At 35.0% G+C, this 20813-nt stretch overlaps 1 protein-coding gene across 4 annotated transcripts in view; it reads left to right on the forward strand.

Moving 5' to 3' along the window:
• PIK3CB (phosphatidylinositol-4,5-bisphosphate 3-kinase catalytic subunit beta) overlaps positions 1-20813 on the forward strand; it is a 198022-nt gene that overhangs the window by 93931 nt on the left and 83278 nt on the right. For all 4 annotated transcript variants that reach the window (XM_067033693.1, XM_059065159.2, XM_067033692.1 and 1 more), the window contains 6 exons: positions 1665-1851; positions 4872-5097; positions 13646-13869; positions 16634-16813; positions 18988-19158; positions 20121-20198. In XM_067033693.1, coding sequence (XP_066889794.1) covers positions 1681-1851; positions 4872-5097; positions 13646-13869; positions 16634-16813; positions 18988-19158; positions 20121-20198 — 1050 coding nt within the window. In that variant the 5' untranslated portion in view covers positions 1665-1680. The remainder of the gene's footprint in view (positions 1-1664; positions 1852-4871; positions 5098-13645; positions 13870-16633; positions 16814-18987; positions 19159-20120; positions 20199-20813) is intronic.

Raw genomic sequence — 20813 nt, forward strand, 5'->3', positions numbered from 1 at the left:
TGTCTCTCTAGTTGTGGCGTGTGGGCTCTGTAGTTGTGGCACGTGGGATCTTAGTTCCCCGACCAGGGATCAAACCCACATCTCCTGCATTGGAAGGCAGATTCTTAACCACTGGACCACTTGGAAAGTCCCTAAATCACTTTTTTTTTTTTTTTTTTGGGCGGTTCGCGGGTCTCTCACTGTTGTGGCCTCTCCTGTTGCGGAGCACAGGCTCCAGACACGCAGGCTCAGCAGCCATGGCTCATGGGCCCAGCCACTCCATGGCATGTGGGATCTTCCTAGACCTGGGCACGAGAACCTGTGTCCCCTGCATCGGCAGGCGGACTGTCAACCACTGCGCCACCAGGGAAGCCCAAGTTTATAATTTTTGATGTGAGATATGGATTGAGCTTCATTTTCTTAACATATGGATGGATGTCTACTAATTCCAGTACCATTTGTTGAAACGACTTTATTTTTTCTCATAGAATTACCTTTACATCTTTGTTGAAATCAGCTGCCCATTCACATTTTAAAAAATGGAATAATTTAAAGCAAATGCCAAGCATAGTGTCATTTTATCCCTATATATACTTCATTATGTGTCTCTGACTGATAAAGACTGGTTTTTAGAAATATAACATTCCATTATTATACCTCACAAAATGAACAGTTTACTTAAAATTATCTGATATTTAAATTTCCCAGGTTGTTTCAAATTAGTCTCCAAAGTTGACCAATAAAGGGTTTTTCTCTATCATTATTGTCTCACATTTGTATATATTTGATGTGTTTCAATCCATGGATGTCATTATTGTTTTTGATGCCCCCAAATGCTTCAGATTGGCGCCTGTCTCTTTTGACACGATACTTGAATGTTTTGAGTAAATGGAATTTGAACCTTGTTTTGTTTTTTTTTAACTTCAGTGCCCATGTTCTTCCAGGATTATTGTGCTTTCTTGAAGGAACCCCTTACGGAATAGATGAGACTTAAATGGCCCAGTTGAAGAGTGCATTTGTTGGAATAGTGGTTTGGCACGGGCAGTGTCAACATATCTGTGAACATAGGTCTAGCAGCAGGAGGCAAAAGGCACTTGTGGCACAAGAGCCTGGATTGTGGAGTAGTCAGAGAAGCAAAGAAAAACAGGCCAGGGTCATAGCGTAAGCAGCCTTGCCAGCTGGTTTGGGGGATTTGGTCTTTTTAATACTTTGGTTGTGGGTCATGGGACTAAGTTTATGACATTTTGTTTCTCTCGTGAGCTTGATAGAAAATTATTTTTGAAGGAAGGCCCTCTTGATTGCCATTTTTCATGGAGTTTGCCAAGAAAAATTTGGTTGAAGAGGCGGATATCAGTTCTCTAAGTAAAGTCTGGAGAGAATCCCCTGTTGAGTGGTTGTTAACTGGATTTCTCAGGAGCCTGTACTCCTTAAACCTTTCATCTTTCACATGTCATATACTTACTATGTTGAATTTAAATCAGTGTGGTATGTATACATAATTTATGTAGTGATAACCAAAAATATTTTTAAGTTATGGTGGCTTACTCTTGCTTAACTTAATTGGCCTCCTGTTACATTGTTGGCTATATTGAAATCCAAGGACTAATTATGGATTGGTAAGCTTTATCATGTTTTAGTATAAAATTTGGCTAATTAATCACTAAGTTTTACTTACTGATTTCTAGAGCCCCATGGTTATGAATGTGCTACCGCTTCATAATGCCTCCTGCTATGGCAGACATCCTTGACATCTGGGCAGTGGATTCACAGATAGCATCTGATGGCTCCATACCTGTGGATTTCCTTTTGCCCACTGGGATTTATATCCAGTTGGAGGTACCTCGGGAAGCTACCATTTCCTATATTAAACAGGTATGTTATCAGGCTGAATTTCTATAAACATAGCTTACTTACGGTTTATATCACTTAGGGGAAAATGTTCCTCCATTTTAGAATGTTATTAATGTAAATCATATGGTAAATTTGAGAGAAGTTTATAAGTCATTACATTTTAAAGATTTTGATCCATACTGTGTCTTGGATCTTGTTATTGGCTATATAAAACATTCTCATTCTCACTCCCACTCACTTTTAATTTTTAAAAAAATCCACGTGTGATACCTGAATGAAGACAAATTAGCTTATGTTAGCTAGTTCGAAAGGTTTGTTCAGGTTATCAAAAGGAATTTGACAGTGTTCTAGAAAGTTTTATTTTGAGGTAAGATCTTTGAACTAATTGTCTTTGAGCTTTTCAAGTTTTTTTTCCTCAAGTAATTTTTCGTTGGTTGTCTCTTCTCTCCTTTTCCTTCCCTTTCTAATCCCCATTTTCTGTCCCCATCCCCACTATTTTTCATCGTCACTCTGGGGAAAAAACGGTTTTCTGCTGTTTAGTAGATTTTCCCCCCAGTGATGAATGCTATGTCCTCATTTGAAAGCAAATTCTTTCACATAACAAGGCTTGCATGTTTTGTTGGATGATTTTTTTCAAGGGAATTGGTGAGTACTATTGATTTTTGAAGATTATGACTTATAAGTAAAATTATTTTTCTAAACTTTCTCTTTAATGTTTTTCAAATAGCTGAACCCAATATGGAAATTGGGGTTTATGACATATTTAAGAAAAAGTATTTATGACAAACCTGTTTAAAGTGCTTGACTTTGGACAGCCTTTTAACTCTTTTCCAAGCTTCTTCATCAGGGAGACATAAGAATTCTAGAACTGCATAATCCCTTAAGTGAAAAGGGATCACTTTTTAATTGTTTTGGGCACCCTACAGGGGCAGATAGTACACTTATTTTTATAGTCACAAGTGACAGGTATGGATGCTTGTGGCTATAGCTGAAGCTGAATTAACCATTGAAACCTTCCTCCTTTAAAAAAAACTTATTGTTGTAAAATATGTATAACATAAAACTTACCGTAAGAGTCATTTTTAGGCACACAGTTTCTTGGTATTAAGTATATTCACAGTGTTGCCCAATCCATCACCACTATCCATTTCCAGCACTTTTCATCATCCTAAACAAAGACTCTGTACTTAGTAAATAATAAACTTCCCCTCTCCTAGTCCCTGGTAGTCTCTATTCTAGTTTCTGTCTATATGAATTTGTTTATTCGAGCTACCTCATGTAAGTGGAATCACACAGTAGTCGACCTTTTGTGTCTGGTTTTCTCAATTAGCATAGTATTTTAAAAGTTCATTCATGTTGTTACAGGTATCTAAATTTTATTCCTTTTTAAGACTGAATATTATTCCATTGTATGGATGTACTACATTTTATTTATTCATTCATCTTTTGATGGACATTTTGGTTATAATCATCTTTTGTCTTTTGTGAGTAATGCTGCTCTGAACATTGGTGCACAAGTATCTGTATGAATCCCTGCTCTCCATATGTTGGATCATATGGTAATTCTGTTTTAACTTTTTAAGAAACTGCTAACCATTTTTTTTTTTTTTTTTTTTAACAATAACTGTACCATTTTACTTTCCCACCAGCAATGCAAAAGGGTTCCAGTTTCTCAAAATGCTAGCCAACACTTGTTTTCCTTTTTTTTTTTAAAGTAATAACCATTCTTAGGCTATGAAGTGGTACCTCATTTTAGTTTTTATTTGCATTTCCCTAATGGCTAATGATTTCAAGCATCTTTTCATGTTCTTATGGACCATTTGTAGAATTGTCTGTTCAAGACCATTGCTTATTTTTTAATTCAATTGTTTTTTGTTGTTGAGTCATGGGAGTTCTTTAATGTATTCTGGATGGTAATCTCTTATCAAACATATAATTTGAAAATAATTTCTCCTATTCTGTAAGTTGCCTTTTCACTCTCATAATAATATCCTTTGATACAGAAAAGTTTCTAATTTTGATGAAGTCCAGTTTACCTTTTTTTGTTATTTTTTTTTTGCCTAGCGTCAGTTTCTCTTGTTTGTTTTATATAACTGAATCTGAGGATTGGTCACGATTTTTATCCCTCAGCTGTTGGCTTTTGTCCTGGTTGCAGTTAAAATATGTAATCCACCTTGTGTTTGTGTGGTGACCTTTTATATGATCTCATCCAGGAGACTTCAGGGGAGATCATGAGAAATTGATTCTGCTCATCCTCACAGGACAGTGCTAGTTAATGGAGATAACTGGTGAATGGAAAAGAATTCAGGACAAAAATAATGTAAATTTTGTATGGAGGTGATAGATGATACATACTTTAAATGTTCTTTTTTTAAATTAGAAATTATTTATATTCACAAGGATGCTAAATATGGAAGTCTTCAGTGATTCTTATTCTTCATATATTTTCACGTTTAATACTTTTGTTTATATAAATGCATTTTACCATTATATTACTTTACAAAAATGGGTTAAATACCATTCATATTCTCTTGCAATTTGCTATTTTTAAAAGAAACCAACCAGGCTTCCCTGGTGGAGCAGTGGTTGAAAATCTGCCTGCTGATGCAGGGGACACGGGTTCGTGCCCTGGTCTGGGAAGATCCCACCTGCCGTGGAGAGGCTAGGCCCTTGAGCCATGGCCGCTGAGCCTGTGCGTCCGGAGTCTGTGCTCCGCAATGGGAGAGACCACAACAGTGAGAGGCCCACGTACGGCAAAAAAAAGAATTAAAAAAAAAAAAAAAAACCAAACAAAAAAATAAAGGAAACCAACCTTAATATATCTCGTATAGCTTTCCATGTTACTGTGTTTTTCTGTTTTATTTTCACAGTTCTGTAATATTCTGTAATTCACTTAACTGATCCCTTATTGCCAAGCATTTTGCTTGTCCTCAGTTTTTGAGTTTTCCAAAGAGTGCTGCAGTGAGCATCCTTGTAGGTATACTTTGTACACTTGGCAAGTATTTCCATTTCAGAAAATGTCTTATTACTTTTTCCTGCAGATGTTATGGAAACAAGTTCATAATTACCCAATGTTTAACCTCCTTATGGAAATTGACTCCTATATGTTTGCATGTGTGAATCAAACTGCTGTATATGAGGAGCTTGAAGATGAAACAAGAAGGCTCTGTGATGTTAGACCTTTTCTTCCAGTTCTCAAATTAGTGACAAGAAGTTGTGACCCAGGGGAAAAATTAGACTCAAAAATTGGAGTCCTTATAGGAAGAGGTAATTTAAAAAATTCTTATTATGAATTTTTAACACGTTTGTTGCTATCTGTATAAACATGTAGTAAGTATGATCTAAGACATTGCTTTGCAAGGTGTGGTCCATGGATCAGTCCTGGTCTGTACATTGTTACCAGTCTGAGATAAAGTAAGTATAGAAATCGAGAATAAACTTCTCTAGCGATGTGATATTGCCACAACATCCAAGGGTGTGTGTATTTTTTATCTTTTTCTTTTCCAGTGACTTATTTTTTAAAAATTTATGTTATTGAAGTATAGTTGATTTACAATGTTGTGTTAATTTCTGCTGTATAAAGAAGTGATTCAGTTATGCATAAATATACATTCTTTTCCATTATGGTTTATCACAGGGTATTGTATATAGTTCCCTGTACTATATAGTAGGACTTGTTGTTTATCCATTCTATATATAATAGTTTGCATCTGCTAATTCCAAACCCCCAATCCACCATCCCCCTCCCCTCCCCCTTGAAAACCACATCTGTTCTGTATGTCTGTGAGTCTTTCTGTTTTTTAGATAAGTTTATTTGTGTCCTATTTTAGATTCCACATATAAGTGATATCATATGGTGTTTGTTTTTCTCTTTCTGACTTACTTCACTTAGTATGTTAATCTCTTGGTCCATCCATGTTGCTGCAAATGGCATTATTACATTATTTTTTATGGCTGAGTAGTATTCCATTGTGTCTATATACCACATTTTCTTTATTCATTCATCTGTCAATGGACATTTAGGCTGTTTCCATGTCTTGGCTATTGTGAATAGTGCAGCTATGAACATAGGGGTGCATGTATCTTTTTGAATTATAGTTTTGTTTGGATATATGCCCAGGAGTGGGATTGCTGTATCATGTGGCAACTCTATATTTAGTGTTCTGAGGAACACTATGAAGAACCTCCATATGTTGTTTTTCACGGTGGCTGAACCAAGTTACATTCCCACCAACAGTGTAGGAGGGTTCCCTTTTCTCCACACCCTCTCCAGCATTTGTTATTTATAGACTTTTTAATGATAGCCATTCTGACCAGTGTGAGGTGATATTTCATTATAGTTTTGATTGACATTTCTCTAATAGTTAGCAATGTTGAGCATCTTTTCATGTGCTTGTTGGCAATCTATATGTCTAGTGAATTATTTTTATTTTCTAAAAGTATTGGTTTTTTTCAAATTTGAAATAAAAAAGTTGTTCCTTTGCCTCAGGTACTTTGAGAAGCCGTTTTTTAGAGATACATCCTCAGTTTCTTGTGAACTACCCCTGTAGTATGAATGTAACTTATGCACAACTCTCTATGCTAACCGAGACTTTAAGCTGATTGATGTTTCCATAAATTTTACTCCATAAGTAAAATTATCTTTTAAGTAGAAGTTACTTTTATAGCAAGTCAAGATATATCATGCCCACATTATTCTTTGCATATTAATTTCAGGGAGAATTGTGAGCAACACAATAAACACGGAGCAGTCTCTCTTGCTGTAGTAATCTTAAATGTCTAAAGGGCCAATGGTATCCTGCCTTAGACAAGGTATTAACTTGAATTGCATACTTCAAGGGATTACTGAGGAGGAGGCTTTGAAGTTTAAGTACAAAACCAAAAAAATCTGAAGAGTGTTGGATCTGGATTGGCTACCTGTATTGATCACATTCACTCTTATAGGATAATATAGTACCATCCCCTTTAAGATAGTAAGTACCTTTACAGTACTATTCTTTGATCTTGACCTGTAGTTAATTCAGGCTACCTAATGATTACACAGTGGGACTAAACTCTTCCTTTTGAGTACTTAGAACAGAAGCTTGTTTATTTACTGAATGACACCCTGGTATTTAAAAATGTTTGATTATTTCAGATGATAGCTAGTTTGCTTTGGCAATGACTTTTTCCCCCATTAAATAGGCTTGTAATTGTATACCCTACAGATTTTTCAAGAATATATTAATAGCTTCAATAGAAAGCATTCCTTTCTATTTTTTTAGAGCTCCAAAGATTTTTTTAAAACTTTTAATTATTCTCCATTAGTAAAAATTTTTCCTTTGAATTAAAGAGTATATGTAAAAGTAGAAAGAATAAAAAAATCACTTATAGTCTTATCCAGGACAAGAATATCCACTGATTAATATTTTGATATAGTTCTTTTTAAGCAGTTTTGTGTGTGTGTTTGTGAAAATATTGTTTTTCTGTATTTTTCTGCTGATATTTAGGTAAGCTTAAATATTTGACAATTCAAAAAGGTTAGCATCACAGAGAGAGTTAACTTTTATGAGAATATAGGTGTCTTTTTGAGATTTACCATCTTTTCAAAACTTAGATCACTGTGCTCTCTTTGGGTCTCGATCTCCAAAGCATATGGAATCATTAGCCACCATTATCTGTACCTAAGCTTGTCAGATTTACCAAATAAAAATACAGTAGATCCATGGGATACTCTTTTTTTTTTTTTTTTTTTTTTTTGCGGTACACGGCCCTCTCACTGTTGTGGCCTCTCCCGTTGCGGAGCACAGGCTCCGGACGCGCAGGCTCAGTGGCCATGGCTCACGGGCCTAGCTGCTCCGTGGCATGTGGAATCTTCCCGGACCGGGGCATGAGCCCGTGTCCCCTGCATTGGCAGGAGGACTCTCAACTACTGCGCCACCAGGGAAGCCCCATGGGATACTCTTAATGCCAAAAAGTCATTCACTGTTTATCTAAAATTCAAATAGAACTGGACATACTGTGTTTTTTGTTTTTTTTGTTTTTTAATTTGACAACTCTAACTTTACCCTACTAACAGCACAGAGATCTAATATATGTTAGAATTGAATTTCTCTTTCTATAAACAGTGTACCATGTATTTCGTATTTCATTTAGTGTATAAAGCTTATTGTACAAAAATTTTTTTATGCAATGTGCCCTGCAATTTGAATGACTAAGAAAATGCCACAAGTGTTTTATTGCATTGAATTAAACAGTTTATAAGCTTTTAAAATTTATAAATTGTACTTTAGTTCCTCAGCAGTTTAGGAAAGCTGGCCTTATGATCATATACACAAATTCAAATGTTAACATTCATTTAGGAAGTTGAGTAAGTCTGTTTTGATGTTTTAGAATGAAATTTTACTTTAAATACCTAACAAGTCATTTTTTGCAGTTGCTGATTTGTGTGTGATGACTACAACCGGGACTTTGTGAGGTCATGCCTCCTGGGAAAACAATGAACAATTATTTCAATTTAACTTCAGGAACAAGTTTGCTGCCTCCTCCTCCCCAGTGAAAACAATAGAACCTTTACAGACATAACTGCCCTGACGGGTCTAAAAATACCTTTTCCTGAAAGACGATATGCCTAATTATTTCATTTTCTGTTTATTCTCAATAGTTATTTATAGAGCTACTGCTGGGGTTCTGATTATTCTCTGTAGTGAAGGTACTTGTTCCTCCTGCATTAATTTCTCCAAATACCCAGTAGTAAATCTTGATCAGAGGATTTTGTCAGCATCCTGAAAAAAGTATTTGAACACTTCCTTTTTCTCCTCACCTATCTAAAGCTGTGGCATACCTTAAAGTGAAAGAAATACATAGTCTGTAGGATTTTAACAGTATCTTTAATATGAAGAAATTGTTCATTCAGTACTTCTTTAATATCAAAAATTTTATATTTGACTGTAAACTATACAGTACTTTTATCTTAAAATTTAAGCTTTGCTATCAAATTTTCATACCACAAGACATATAGGCAATTAACTAGGCTTAAAACTAAATTCCTTAGCCTAACTTTTTATTTTTGGCAAAGTTTCTATTTTTAAGAGATCTTTATAGTAGTTAGTTCCCCAATTCAGGCTTCATCCATTTCTTCCTCTTTCTTTCTTTCTTTCTTTCTTTCTTTCTTTCTTTCTTTCTTTCTTTCTTTCTTTCTTTCTTTCTTTCTCTCTCTCTCTCTCTCTCTCTCTCTCTCTCTCTCTTCCTTCCTTCCTTCCTTCCTTCCTTCCTTTCCTCTCTTCCTTCCTTCCTTCCTTTCCTCTCTTCCTTCCTTTCTTTCTTTCTTTTTTTGTTTTAATTTTTATTGGAGTATAGTTGATTTACAATGTTGTATTAGTTTCAGGTGTACAGCAAAGTGAATCAGTTATACATACACATATATCCACTCTTTTTTTTTTTTAAGATTCTTTTCCCATATAGGCCATTTCTGAGTATTGAGTAGAGTTCCCTGTGCTATACAGCAGGTTCTTATTAGTTATCTAGTTTATATATAGTAGTGTGTATATGTCAATTATAATCTCCCAATTTATCCCTCCCCCGCTATATCCCCTGATAACCATAAGTTTGTTTTCTACATCCATGACTCTACTGAATTTTGTAAATAAGTTCATTTGTACCCTTTTTTTTTAAGATTCCACATATAAACAGTATGATATGATATTTGTCTTTCTGTGTCTGACTTACTTCAGTCACTATGACAATCTCTAGGTCCATCCATGTTGCTGCACATGGCATTATTTCATTCTTTTTTATGGCTGAGTAATATTTCAATGTACATATGTTCCACATCTTCTTTATCCATCCCTCTGTCCATGGATATTTAGGTTGCTTCCATGTCTTGGCTATTGTAAATAGTGCTACAGTGAACATTGGGGTGCATGTATCTTTTCAAATTATGGTTTTCTCTGGATATATGCCCAGGAGTGGGATTGCTAGGTCATATGGTAGTTCTATTTTTAGTTTTTTAAGGAACCTCCATACTGTTCTCCATAGTGGCTGTACCAGTTTACATTCCTACCAACAGTGTGGGATGGTTCCCTTTTCTCCACACCGTCTCCAGCATTTATTGTTTGTAGATTTTTTGATGGTGGCCATTCTGACTGGTGTGAGATGATAATGTCATTGTAGTTTTGACTGCATTTCTCTAATAATTAGTGATGTTGAGCATCTTTTCATGTACTTTTTGGCCATCTGTATGTCTTCTTTGGAGAAATGTCTGTTTAGGTCTTCTCATTTTTTGGTTGGGTTGTTTGTTTTTTTATTATTGAGCTGCATGAGCCATTTGTATATTTTGGACATTAATCCCTTGTTGGTTGCTTTGTTTGCAAATATTTTCTCCTATTCTGAGGGTTATCTTTTTCTTTTGTTTATGGTTTCCTTTGCTGTGCAAAAGCTTTTAAGTTTAATTAGATCCCATTTGTTTATTTTTGTTTTTATTTTCATTACTTTAGGAGGTGGATCAGAAAAGATCTTGCTTTGATTTATGTCAGAGAGTGTTCTGCCTCTGTTTTTAAGAGTTTTATAGTATCTGCCCTTACATTTAGGTCTTTAATCCATTTTGAGTTTATTTTTGTGTATGGTGTTAGGGAGTGTTCTAATTTTATTCTCTTTCATGTAACTGTCCAGTTTTCCCAGCACCACTTATTGAAGAGACTGTCTTGTTTACATTGTATATTCTTGCCTCCTTTGTTTTGTTGTTGTTTGTTGTTTAAAATATTTATTTACTTTGGCTGTGCTGTGTCTTAGTTGTGGCGCACGGGATATTTGTTGTGGCATGCGGGATCTTTAGTTGTGGTATGCAGACTTCTTAGTTGTGGATGCAGGCTTCTTAGTTGCAGCATGCAGACTGTTGGTTGTGGCATGCATGCAGGAACTAGTTCCCTGACCAGGAATCACGTCCTGGGCTCCCTGCATTGGGAGCGCAGAGTCTTATCCACTGGACCACTAAGTAAGTCCACTTGCCTCCTTTGTTATAGATTAGGTAACCATTCATCAGTTTCTTAAAAAGGAGATTGTCAGAGATTGGGATTTAGTGAGTCTGGGATGTATGAAAGAAATCTGTACTTTTCAGTTGACTCTCATAGTTATGTGAAAAGAGTCCCTTATTTATATTATATTGAAAAATATTACCAAAACAATTGCAATTCAACAGTTTATATTGAGTGTTTATACTGGAGAACCACAGCACTGAACTTGGGTGATGTGGTCTTTGTCTGCTTGGAGCTCACAATCCAGTGGGAAATAATGGATCAGTAAAGAGTTACAATACAATGTATAAGCTGCTATAAGTCAAGGAGGGTCACTTAAATCAACTGGGTGAATCAGGGACTTCCTCTTTGCAGACAAACAGCTAAACTGAGACCTAAGCGCTCATTAGGAGTTGAGTAGGTGAAAGGAGATGGAAGAAGGAAAAGCAAATGGGAATGGCATATAGGAAGGATGGCCTATTCAAGGAATAAAAGAAATTGACTATGATTTGCTTAAGGGGACAGCTAGGATAAGCAGGAAGTCCAGAGAGACAACCGGCTTCAGAGCATGCAGAGCCATCCAGGCCATGTAAAAAGTAGAGATTTAATTCGTAAGAGCAATTGGGAAGCTATTGGAGGGATTTAAGTAGGGGAGTAACATTATCAGATTTTCATTTTAGAAAAATTATTTAGGTTGGGGAATGGAAATGGATTCGAGGGATTAAGATTGTGAGTAGAGAAATTGATGAAAAACTGATTTAATAATTAATCCATGGGAGAGATGATGGTAGCTAGGATTAAGGTAATGGCTATAGGACCTAAGAGAACTAGACAGAGTTGAGAGACATTTAGAAAGTGGATCAGACATGACTTTCAGTAGATAAAGGGAGATAAAGAGTTTGATTTTTGTTAGATATATCTTTTATTAGGTATTCATTTCCATTTCCTTATCTATAGTACCGATGATCTGTGAATAGAAATAGTTTGAACAGTGCAAAGGAAGAAGCTCCAAGATACTTAAAGTAGTTTGCTTAAATTACAGTTCATTCACATAGCTGATTTAGAGTAATGTATTTTATTCCAGATCTAAAACTATCCAAGAAATCATATTTTACCCTCCAGATTTTACCTTTGTTGTGTTATGGAACTTAAACATTTTAATTTTTCTATATTTAATACCTCAAATCGATGCTAATAATTATTTTAGAAATAATGACTGTTTTAATAGACGTAAATAGACAATGCAGGTAAGTCTGCTATCAAGATAACACTCACTGACGTGCATATATTCAAATGATATAGTATTTATTTGGCTCTACAGAATGAAAAGTAACAGCTTGCCCCACTGTGCTTCCCTCTCCAACACTATGAAATGCTGTTAATATTATCTCAATTTTAAAGGCAAAAATTTATATGCATTCTATATTCTTTCTTTTGAATTTGCATAAAAGGAATCTTGTGAGACCCATTGTGTCCCTGCTTTATATATTTAATATATCTGGGACTTTTATCCTGACAACACAGATCTATTTCATTCATTTTAGCACTTGTACCACTCTATCATGGTATATGGATGTATCTTAATTTTTTTAACCAGGTCTTAATGATTATCTTTAGGTTATTTCCAGTTTTTTATTTATTATAAACAAAGCTACAGTGAACATGCTTGTACTGATAATCATGTTATCTGTACAATTATTTCAATAGATTTGTGGAAATAAACAATCATGCAAATTAGAACAGACTTTTTACTCAGAGCTTGCTATAATAAAGGAATTTTGTGTTTGGCAGTGACTCAAAGTCAGGCAGGGGAGTGATAAAGTTTTATGGTAGAGAAAGTGGGTGGCTTTCATGTATGCCTGATGGAAGTTGCTGGCAGGAGGAAGCTCATGGTGGGCTCACGAGAAGCTGGGCATCTTACGTGGTTGGTTTGGGGAACATATTTGACTTTCACTGGTTGGTCCTGAGTCTCTCAGGTTGGCGTTCCTGTTGGTGGAATACCAAGGTCAAAACGTGTGTGTGTGTGTGTGTGTGTGTGTGAGTGTGTGAGTTCTAATAAATATTAAATATGTCTATTTCTCTTTTGTCCCTTCCAGCTTAAGGTTGTGTCCAACTTTAAAATGTTTGCCAATCTGATAGGTAAAAATTAATGCACATATAAAAATTTATACATGTTCTTTTATTATTTTAGATGTCTAGAATTATTTATTAGAATAATTATAAGCTTATGAACAGGCTGTTACATAGTTATCTTCATGGCAGAAGTGGTTCATAATTCAGTACAACAAAAAATAGTTTTATGTTTATGAGATTTTTGACTAATTGACATACTATAACCATTGTTGAAAAATCACAGTAAACTGAAAATTTATAAAATTTGTTTACTGAATTTTAAGTTAAGTAATAACTTGAGTTTAAGACTTATTTGTAAAGTTTTCAGATTCTTAGCCTTTCTTAAATATTTTAAATGTGATTTACTTGATTTGTAAAGAAAAACTGTGGCTCTTTCATATGTGGTTTTAAAATAGTACTGTGAATTTCAGTGATTATCTTTTTAAAATTGGTAACCAACTGTATTTCTTTAAGAGGTTTCAAGTTTGTATTCTTTAGAAATCTAATTGTATGTACATCTTCTATACATGAAGTTTGTTATTTTATCTTGAATATTCTTTTTATCTTTCATAATATTCTCTTTATCTTTCATAATATTTCCCTGCTCAGTTTTGCTTGGCTTCATAAAAACCACGCATCCAAATTATCTTTTTTTGAGTATATTTTGTATTCTCTTAGCTACTCAAAATGACACGTTTAAAATTTTTGTTTAGGTCTGCATGAATTTGATGCCTTGAAGGATCCCGAGGTGAATGAATTCCGAATAAAAATGCGCAGATTCAGTGAGGAAAAGATTCAGTCTCTTGTGGGATTGTCTTGGATGGATTGGCTAAAGCAAACCTATCCACCAGAGCATGAACCATCCATTCCTGAAAATTTAGAAGACAAACTTTACGGAGGAAAGCTCATTGTGGCTGTTCATTTTGAAAATTGTCAGGTAGTATTATATTATTTTAAGAAATACTTTATAATAAATTTGTGAATTTTACCAGAATGTAGCACCAATGTTAGAGGATGCTGTTGCTCACCTAGTAAACACTGACAAAGAGCATTTTTAGATTTAAGACGGAAATATATATAGGATTATATGTGATAACCTAAAGTGACACATCCTTTGCACATATATGGTTTTTTGATGCATTTTTGTCTAGATCGGGGTCCACAAACTGCAGTGGTTTTGAATGGTTTTTATATTTTTAAAGGGATGTAAAAAACTCAAAGAATTTTGGAGGATGTTAAAAAGAAAAGAAAGAAGACTATGCGACAGATACTCATATGTTGTTAGCAAAGCCTAGTTCTTTAGAGAAAAAGTTTGCCAACCCCTGGTATAGATAATGTTGTTTAGTGTAGATATAATTTTATTTTCTCATGTGATTTTTCTCTTGTCTATAAAATGAAAGGTTTGATTAAAGAGCTCTTTTTTTCCCATTTTCTTACATTTGCATTCTGTGAATATGTGAACTAAGTGCCATATATGGAATTGGGCATTATGATAGAGTGTATATACAGTTAATCTGTATCTGAATGTTATAGCAATTTTAGAAACTAGATTATGTTACTGCCTTTGTATGAAGTGTGCTCATTTTATCATGTAGTCTCTGGCCTTGGAATTAGGGTTAGGAGTACGAGGATATTTTGTTTTGTTCTTCAATTACTGTGATAACAATAACAAAACCTTTATCAGTAGCCATTCTGTATTGAGCACTTTACTATGCCAGGAATTCTAAAAGGTATTTTTGAAATATATTCTCTACTTCTCACAACAACCCAATAAAGTGTCGTTATTTTATCCCCATTTTCTAGTGAAGAAACTGAAAGGTAGAGAAGTTTGAGTTCTTTTGTGCCCTGCTTCATAGCTGGTCAGTGGTAGAGCCAGCATCTTTTCCAGGTGTTTCTCATTTTATCAAGTCGGCCTCCTTTCCAAAAACATGTTATTAAGTATTTGTTAGGTCGCATGTAAAAAAAGGATCTGCATTCAGGCATTTTGTAAAGGAAGTTTGTCTAGAGAAAAAAAAAAAAGAAAACAATTTGCCACTCTATACTGAGAAATGTTGAGACTCAAGTTCAATTTAAGCCAAGAATTGGATATCATAAAGTGTAAAGATCAAATTTAAAATACTGTTTAGGGAATTCTGCATTGTTGAAAGAGCTGAAATAGGGAATTTTACTGTTAAAAGGTGATTAGAATTCAACTTGAAAATACCTGCTCTGGGCAATTTGTCCATCTAGGTCAGTTTGAATTTCATCACATATGGGTCAAACCTCTACTGGATATAGAAATTTTAATGTGATCATCATTGTAAAAAAGTATATGTGAAAAGAAGTGTTTTGAAGTTACAAGAGAAATATAGATTTAAAATCTTATTGGATTCAAGCAGTCATAGAACTTAACGGTGAAAGGAGTTTAGACATCATCTAGGCAGACTCTTTATATAACATAATAATTCTTTTCACCATCCTTTATATCCTGTGTCTCTAACCAAATATATCCAGTTGCTGTGGGAGCCCTCTGCCTACTGAAGTAGCATGTTTTCACTGTGAGCAAGCACACATTTAAATTTTGAATTTAAAAAATAAATTCAAACTAGCTTTCTGTGACTTCTGCTCATCTGGTTATACTTTCCTATTTAATAAGTATCCATTCAATCTCCCTTTATTCTACGTGCCAGATATTCAGATAATTGGAATATAGCTATCATATGTCTCCTTAGTCTCCTTTTCTTCTGGCTAAATACTTCCCAGGGATTAAACCAAAAATTCTTAGCATTTTTGATCATATAGAATAGTAAACTTTTAAGTTATGAAATAATTTTAGGAAGTCACATAGAGTTTATAGATTTTTAAAAAAATAAATTTATTTTATTTGTTTAATTTTGGCTGTGTTGGGTCTTTGTTGCTGGGCGCAGGCTTTCTCTAGTTGCAGTGATGGGGGGCTACTCTCCGTTGTGGTGCACGGGCTTCTTATTGCGGTGGCTTCTCTTGTTGTGGAGCACAGGCTCTAGGCACGTGAGCTTCAGTAGTTGTGGCGCATGGGCTCAGTAGTTGTGGCTCGTGGGCTCTGGAGCTCAGGCTCAGTAGTTGTGGCACACGGGCTAAGTTGCTCCGTGGCATGTGGGATCTTCCTGGACCAGGGCTCGAACCCGTGTCCCCTGCATTGGCAGGCGGATTCCTAACTACTGCACCACCAAGGAAGCCTGAGTTTATAGATTTTTATTTAGGCTATTATTGCTTTAAAAAAAACCCAAACCCCATACCATAATTTATTGCCAACACTATATCATAAGTGAATAAACATTTTACCATCAAAAAATAAGAATGACAAAATCTCAGAATAAGATGTTTGGAAACCTACTCCATCATACATGCATCTCCCCCCCCCCGCCCCATCAACTTCTATAAAATTCTCATTTGGCCATTTCACCATCACTGCTGATAAACAGCATTGGGAAGCAGCATGTGCGAACACTAAACTAAAAATGAGATGAACTGTAACAAGGTATTTATTTAGGTTAAAAAATGATTTTCCAGGATTGGTAGGGGGAAAGAAAATTTACTGGAAATTAAATGTAAAGGATGTACATGTGTAAACATTATGTATAGTTGTATACAGTGTAGTACTTGATAATAAGTACAAATGTAAAGAGTCATTTTTTTTTTCAGTGTAAATACAAAATTGCTTCTTTTTTCTACCCCCCTTTTAGGATGTGTTTAGCTTTCAAGTATCTCCTAATATGAATCCTATCAAAATAAATGAATTGGCAATCCAAAAACGTTTGACTATTCATGGGAAAGAAGATGAAGTTAGCCCCTATGACTATGTGTTGCAAGTCAGTGGGAGAGTAGAATATGTGTTTGGTGATCACCCACTAATTCAGTTCCAGGTATGTGTTTTAACTATCAATTTACCATTTATTTACATTTAGTCATGAATTCTTTGAGTAGATGTTTTATGCAGGGAATTGATGTGCCTCAGGTTATTTTTGGAGTATAGTGGAGTTTAAATAAGATATGTGCATTGCGACACCCCTTCCCCCAGCATAAGGTATGCTATTTAAAGAAGCTTTGCCTTCAAGGAACTTGAGGATATTTTTGTTGAAATTACATTTGGAGACTAAAAATGGTTGTTACATAAAGAATACTGGGTTAAGTGCCAACTTAGAGGTAAATAGTAACAGAATTTTAGGAAAATATGTGATTACGCTTTCTTTAAAAATTTTATTTATTTATTTTTGGCTGCATTGGGTCTTTGTTGCTGCGCTCAGGCTTTCTCTAGTTGTGGCGAGCGGGGGCTACTCTTCATTGTGGTGTGTTGGCTTCTCATTGCTGTGGCTTCTCTTGTTGTGGAGCACAGGCTCTAGGCGCACAGGCTTCAGTAGTTGTGGCACGCAGGCTCAGTAGTTGTGGCTCATGGGCTCTAGGCTCACGGACTTCAGTAGTTGTGGCGCATGGGCTTAGTTGCTCTGTGGCATGTGGGATCTTCCCTGACCAGGGCTTGAACCTGTGTCCCCTGCATTGGCAGGCGGATTCTTAACCACTGTGCCACCATGGAAACCTGTGATTACTCTTATTTGTGAGTTTTGTTGTTTGTTTTAAGCAAGAGAGATACAGGCATGCCAGTTATTAAGTGATGTCTGTTTGAGAAGGAGCTCTGATTTATTACCAGGTAACGAGATTTTGTATCCTCCCGTTGTTCTTTTTTCAGATTTCTAGTGTAGCCCTTAATCCTTGGTTTAGTAGGTAGAAAGTCTAGCAACAGTTATAACCTCTGTGCACAGCTTTGGGATCTGTGGCATTCTGACAGTAAGTGCTTGAACTCTAGCCCATGAGAGGAAGAAGGAAGATGAAAAGTGCTTGGTGGTAATATCTAAGTACTGACTTCTTCCCTTCATGTTCTGTCATCTTTTAAGTAGCCTCCTGCTTCTTTAATTTAACACTTTTTTTTAAACCTTAATAAGGGGAAAGTATATTGTTTTGCTCAAACTGGAATTTGTTATTACAAAGAAAACTAAAGATGTGTGTGTTTTTTGTACAAGGTCATGTGAGAAAGAAAATATACGATGAAGGTGAAGGAACCTGAAGGAAATGAAATGATACATCTTTCATAGTGAAAAGTTTTTGAATGAATATATTTATCATAGTATCATGTTAACTCCCGCTTATAGGCCATTCTGGAATTTTGGTTTTTTTTTTCCAAAAGTGTATTTTCAGTGGTTCTGAATTGAATACAATATACTGAGTCACACTTTATATCTGTATAGGAAATTTATTATAGTGAGGAGTACATTGGATTTCTATTCATTATGTTAGGAATATTTGGTAATGTGAATAACCACCCCTCTTTTTATATGCCTCTGAAGAATCATCCTGGTTTCATGGAAATGAAACAGAGCATCAAGCTCATATGGCCAGTAAGTTTTTGATGGAAAGGCAGTAATGGATGCCTGGAGCCCTGTGCTGAAAAGGTACCAGGTCTGCCTCAGGGATCCATGGAAATGTGGCCACCTCAGGACGTATAAAAAATGGCCACATGTGTACTACATATTCACCTTTTCTGACTTACTGGTCAGAGCTTGCAGTGTGGTATCACAGTCTATGACAGTCAAGTCCTGCCCCTGGAACGGTGTGCCAGTTGGTCATACTGTCAGGTATTAAGTGCAAAGAAGAGAAAACAAAACATCTGTACTGTGGCACGTATTTCTCCAAGGTTTAGCAAACAGAAAAGAAGTCAGACAGGTGGATTTAAATCCAGGTGTTAAAGATGCTAGCTGTATAACTTAGCCTTCTGATTTTCAGTTCTTTAATCTATTAAAAGGAGAAAATCTGTCTTTTAGAGTTATGAAGATTAGCTCTACCATATAAGTATCTAGTTCAGTTCTCAATTAATTGTAGCAATTTTATGTTGTGATTTTTATTTCTCATATTCTTGACATTGAGTTGTTGTTTAAGATACACTTTCACAGTGCATTTGTTCTAGTGTTGTTCAGCTTAATTTTATTATTCTGTTGATTTAAGTTTTCCTTGAAAATCCTTACCTTATTCTTTCTTGCCACTGTAGTATATCCGGAACTGTGTAATGAATAGGACCTTGCCCCATTTTATACTTGTGGAATGTTGCAAGATCAAGAAGCTGTATGAACAGGAAATGATTGCCATAGAGGCTGCCATAAACCGAAATTCATCTAACCTTCCTCTTCCTTTACCACCAAAGAAAACTCGAATTATTTCTGTAAGTTTCATGTGTGAACCTTTGGTAACCCCAAAAGGCACGTGATTTTTTTGGTTAGGTTGTATGCTTAAGCCTCACACACGTATATTCTTTGCTCAGTTTTCCTTCTGTGGAAAATGCATATTTTCCACAGAATATTAATATGAATTAATATTAATATTCCACAGAATATTAATGCATATTTGCCAAAGATCCATCACCATTTATTAGTCATTATCTTTTTAGCTACCCTTCTTTTTCCTTACTCAGGCTACATATGATTGTAAACAGGCCATTTATGTTTTCAGTTATCTTTTGGTGCTAAAGAAAAATGCCCTCAAATGTGAGATATTTTGAGATTAGAGCTAAATGTGGGACTTCAGAGAGCAAGTTGAGCATTCTAGTAGAAAAGTTAGATGTGCAGAGACAGTTGATTTTCTGGTATATCTCATTTCTGTCAGTTTATCTATAATAGTGTTTTGGTATAATTTGTTTGTTTTCTTCTTTCTTTCTTATTGAATACTTTTAGACTTTAAATGTAACAAAGGCATCATTTTTTTCTAGAATGTAATATATTTGTATAAAGCAAATCTTAAGTTTGTATTCATTAGAACACAACAGTTTTAAAATAGTTCTTCAGTCTTAAGAAATTGCATGTTTAACCATTCCTTGATGATTAAGTTATTATCTTTATATTAATTTATTGGTCAATTGTTAATTTATGCAAAACTTCTAATACTATTTTTTAATGGTGTTTAGTGAATTTCTTAGCAATACTGGAATGCTGCCTGTTTTGCCTTGAGAACTAAGTGCTAGTGGTTGTGATGGTTAATTTAATGTATGTGATTTTCAGTTGTTAGTTCAGAGGTGTATTTTCATTATTTTACCAATGGAAATGAGAACTGATAAGGCGATTTCATTGCTAGCATAGAATATTCATTTCTTTCATTAAAATACTCTGTGTTTATTTCATTTTTTTACAGCATGTTTGGGAAAATAACAACCCTTTCCAAATTGTCTTGGTTAAGGGAAATAAACTTAACACAGAAGAAACTGTAAAAGTGAGTACTTGTTAAGATTTGAATTTATCTTCTGCTCCGTTATTTGAATAAGTCAGTGATATGCTCAGTGAAAGTCACAGTGGAGACGAATTTTACCCATATTGGTTAACTACAGGAGATAGAGTACGGTATATAGGACAATTAAGAATTTTTGTTTTAAAATATTCTTTGAGTAGTTTGAGATGTACTGGATAGATTGACATTTTCCCAGTGTATATTATGGAAAATAAGTTGGTTTAGATCAAGAATTTAGCAAGTGAAATTTAAGCCAAACCTATAGGTCACATGTTTCTATGCAGCCTTACTCTCCTTTCTCAGCTTTGCTTACAGCTGCACAATAGCCTCTCTTACTCCCTCCCCCCCTTTTTTTTTTCCATTTAAACTTGCTGAAAACACAGAAAATGTAATATTATTTCCTGAAATAAATAGATGACTCCATTATAGATCACAACTTGTTAACACACGAGGATTTATTGCACCCACCCCTACAGTTAAGACTTAACAAGGCATTTTGTCTGAAAGTGTAAAGCATACATTTTCCTCTATTTTGCTTGGCAGGAAATTAAGTGAATAGTTTTGTGATCCAAGAAAGAGATTCAGTTAGTTTGAGATGTT

The sequence above is a fragment of the Kogia breviceps genome, chromosome 5, assembly GCF_026419965.1.
Source record: "Kogia breviceps isolate mKogBre1 chromosome 5, mKogBre1 haplotype 1, whole genome shotgun sequence".
Lineage (NCBI taxonomy): Eukaryota > Metazoa > Chordata > Mammalia > Artiodactyla > Physeteridae > Kogia > Kogia breviceps.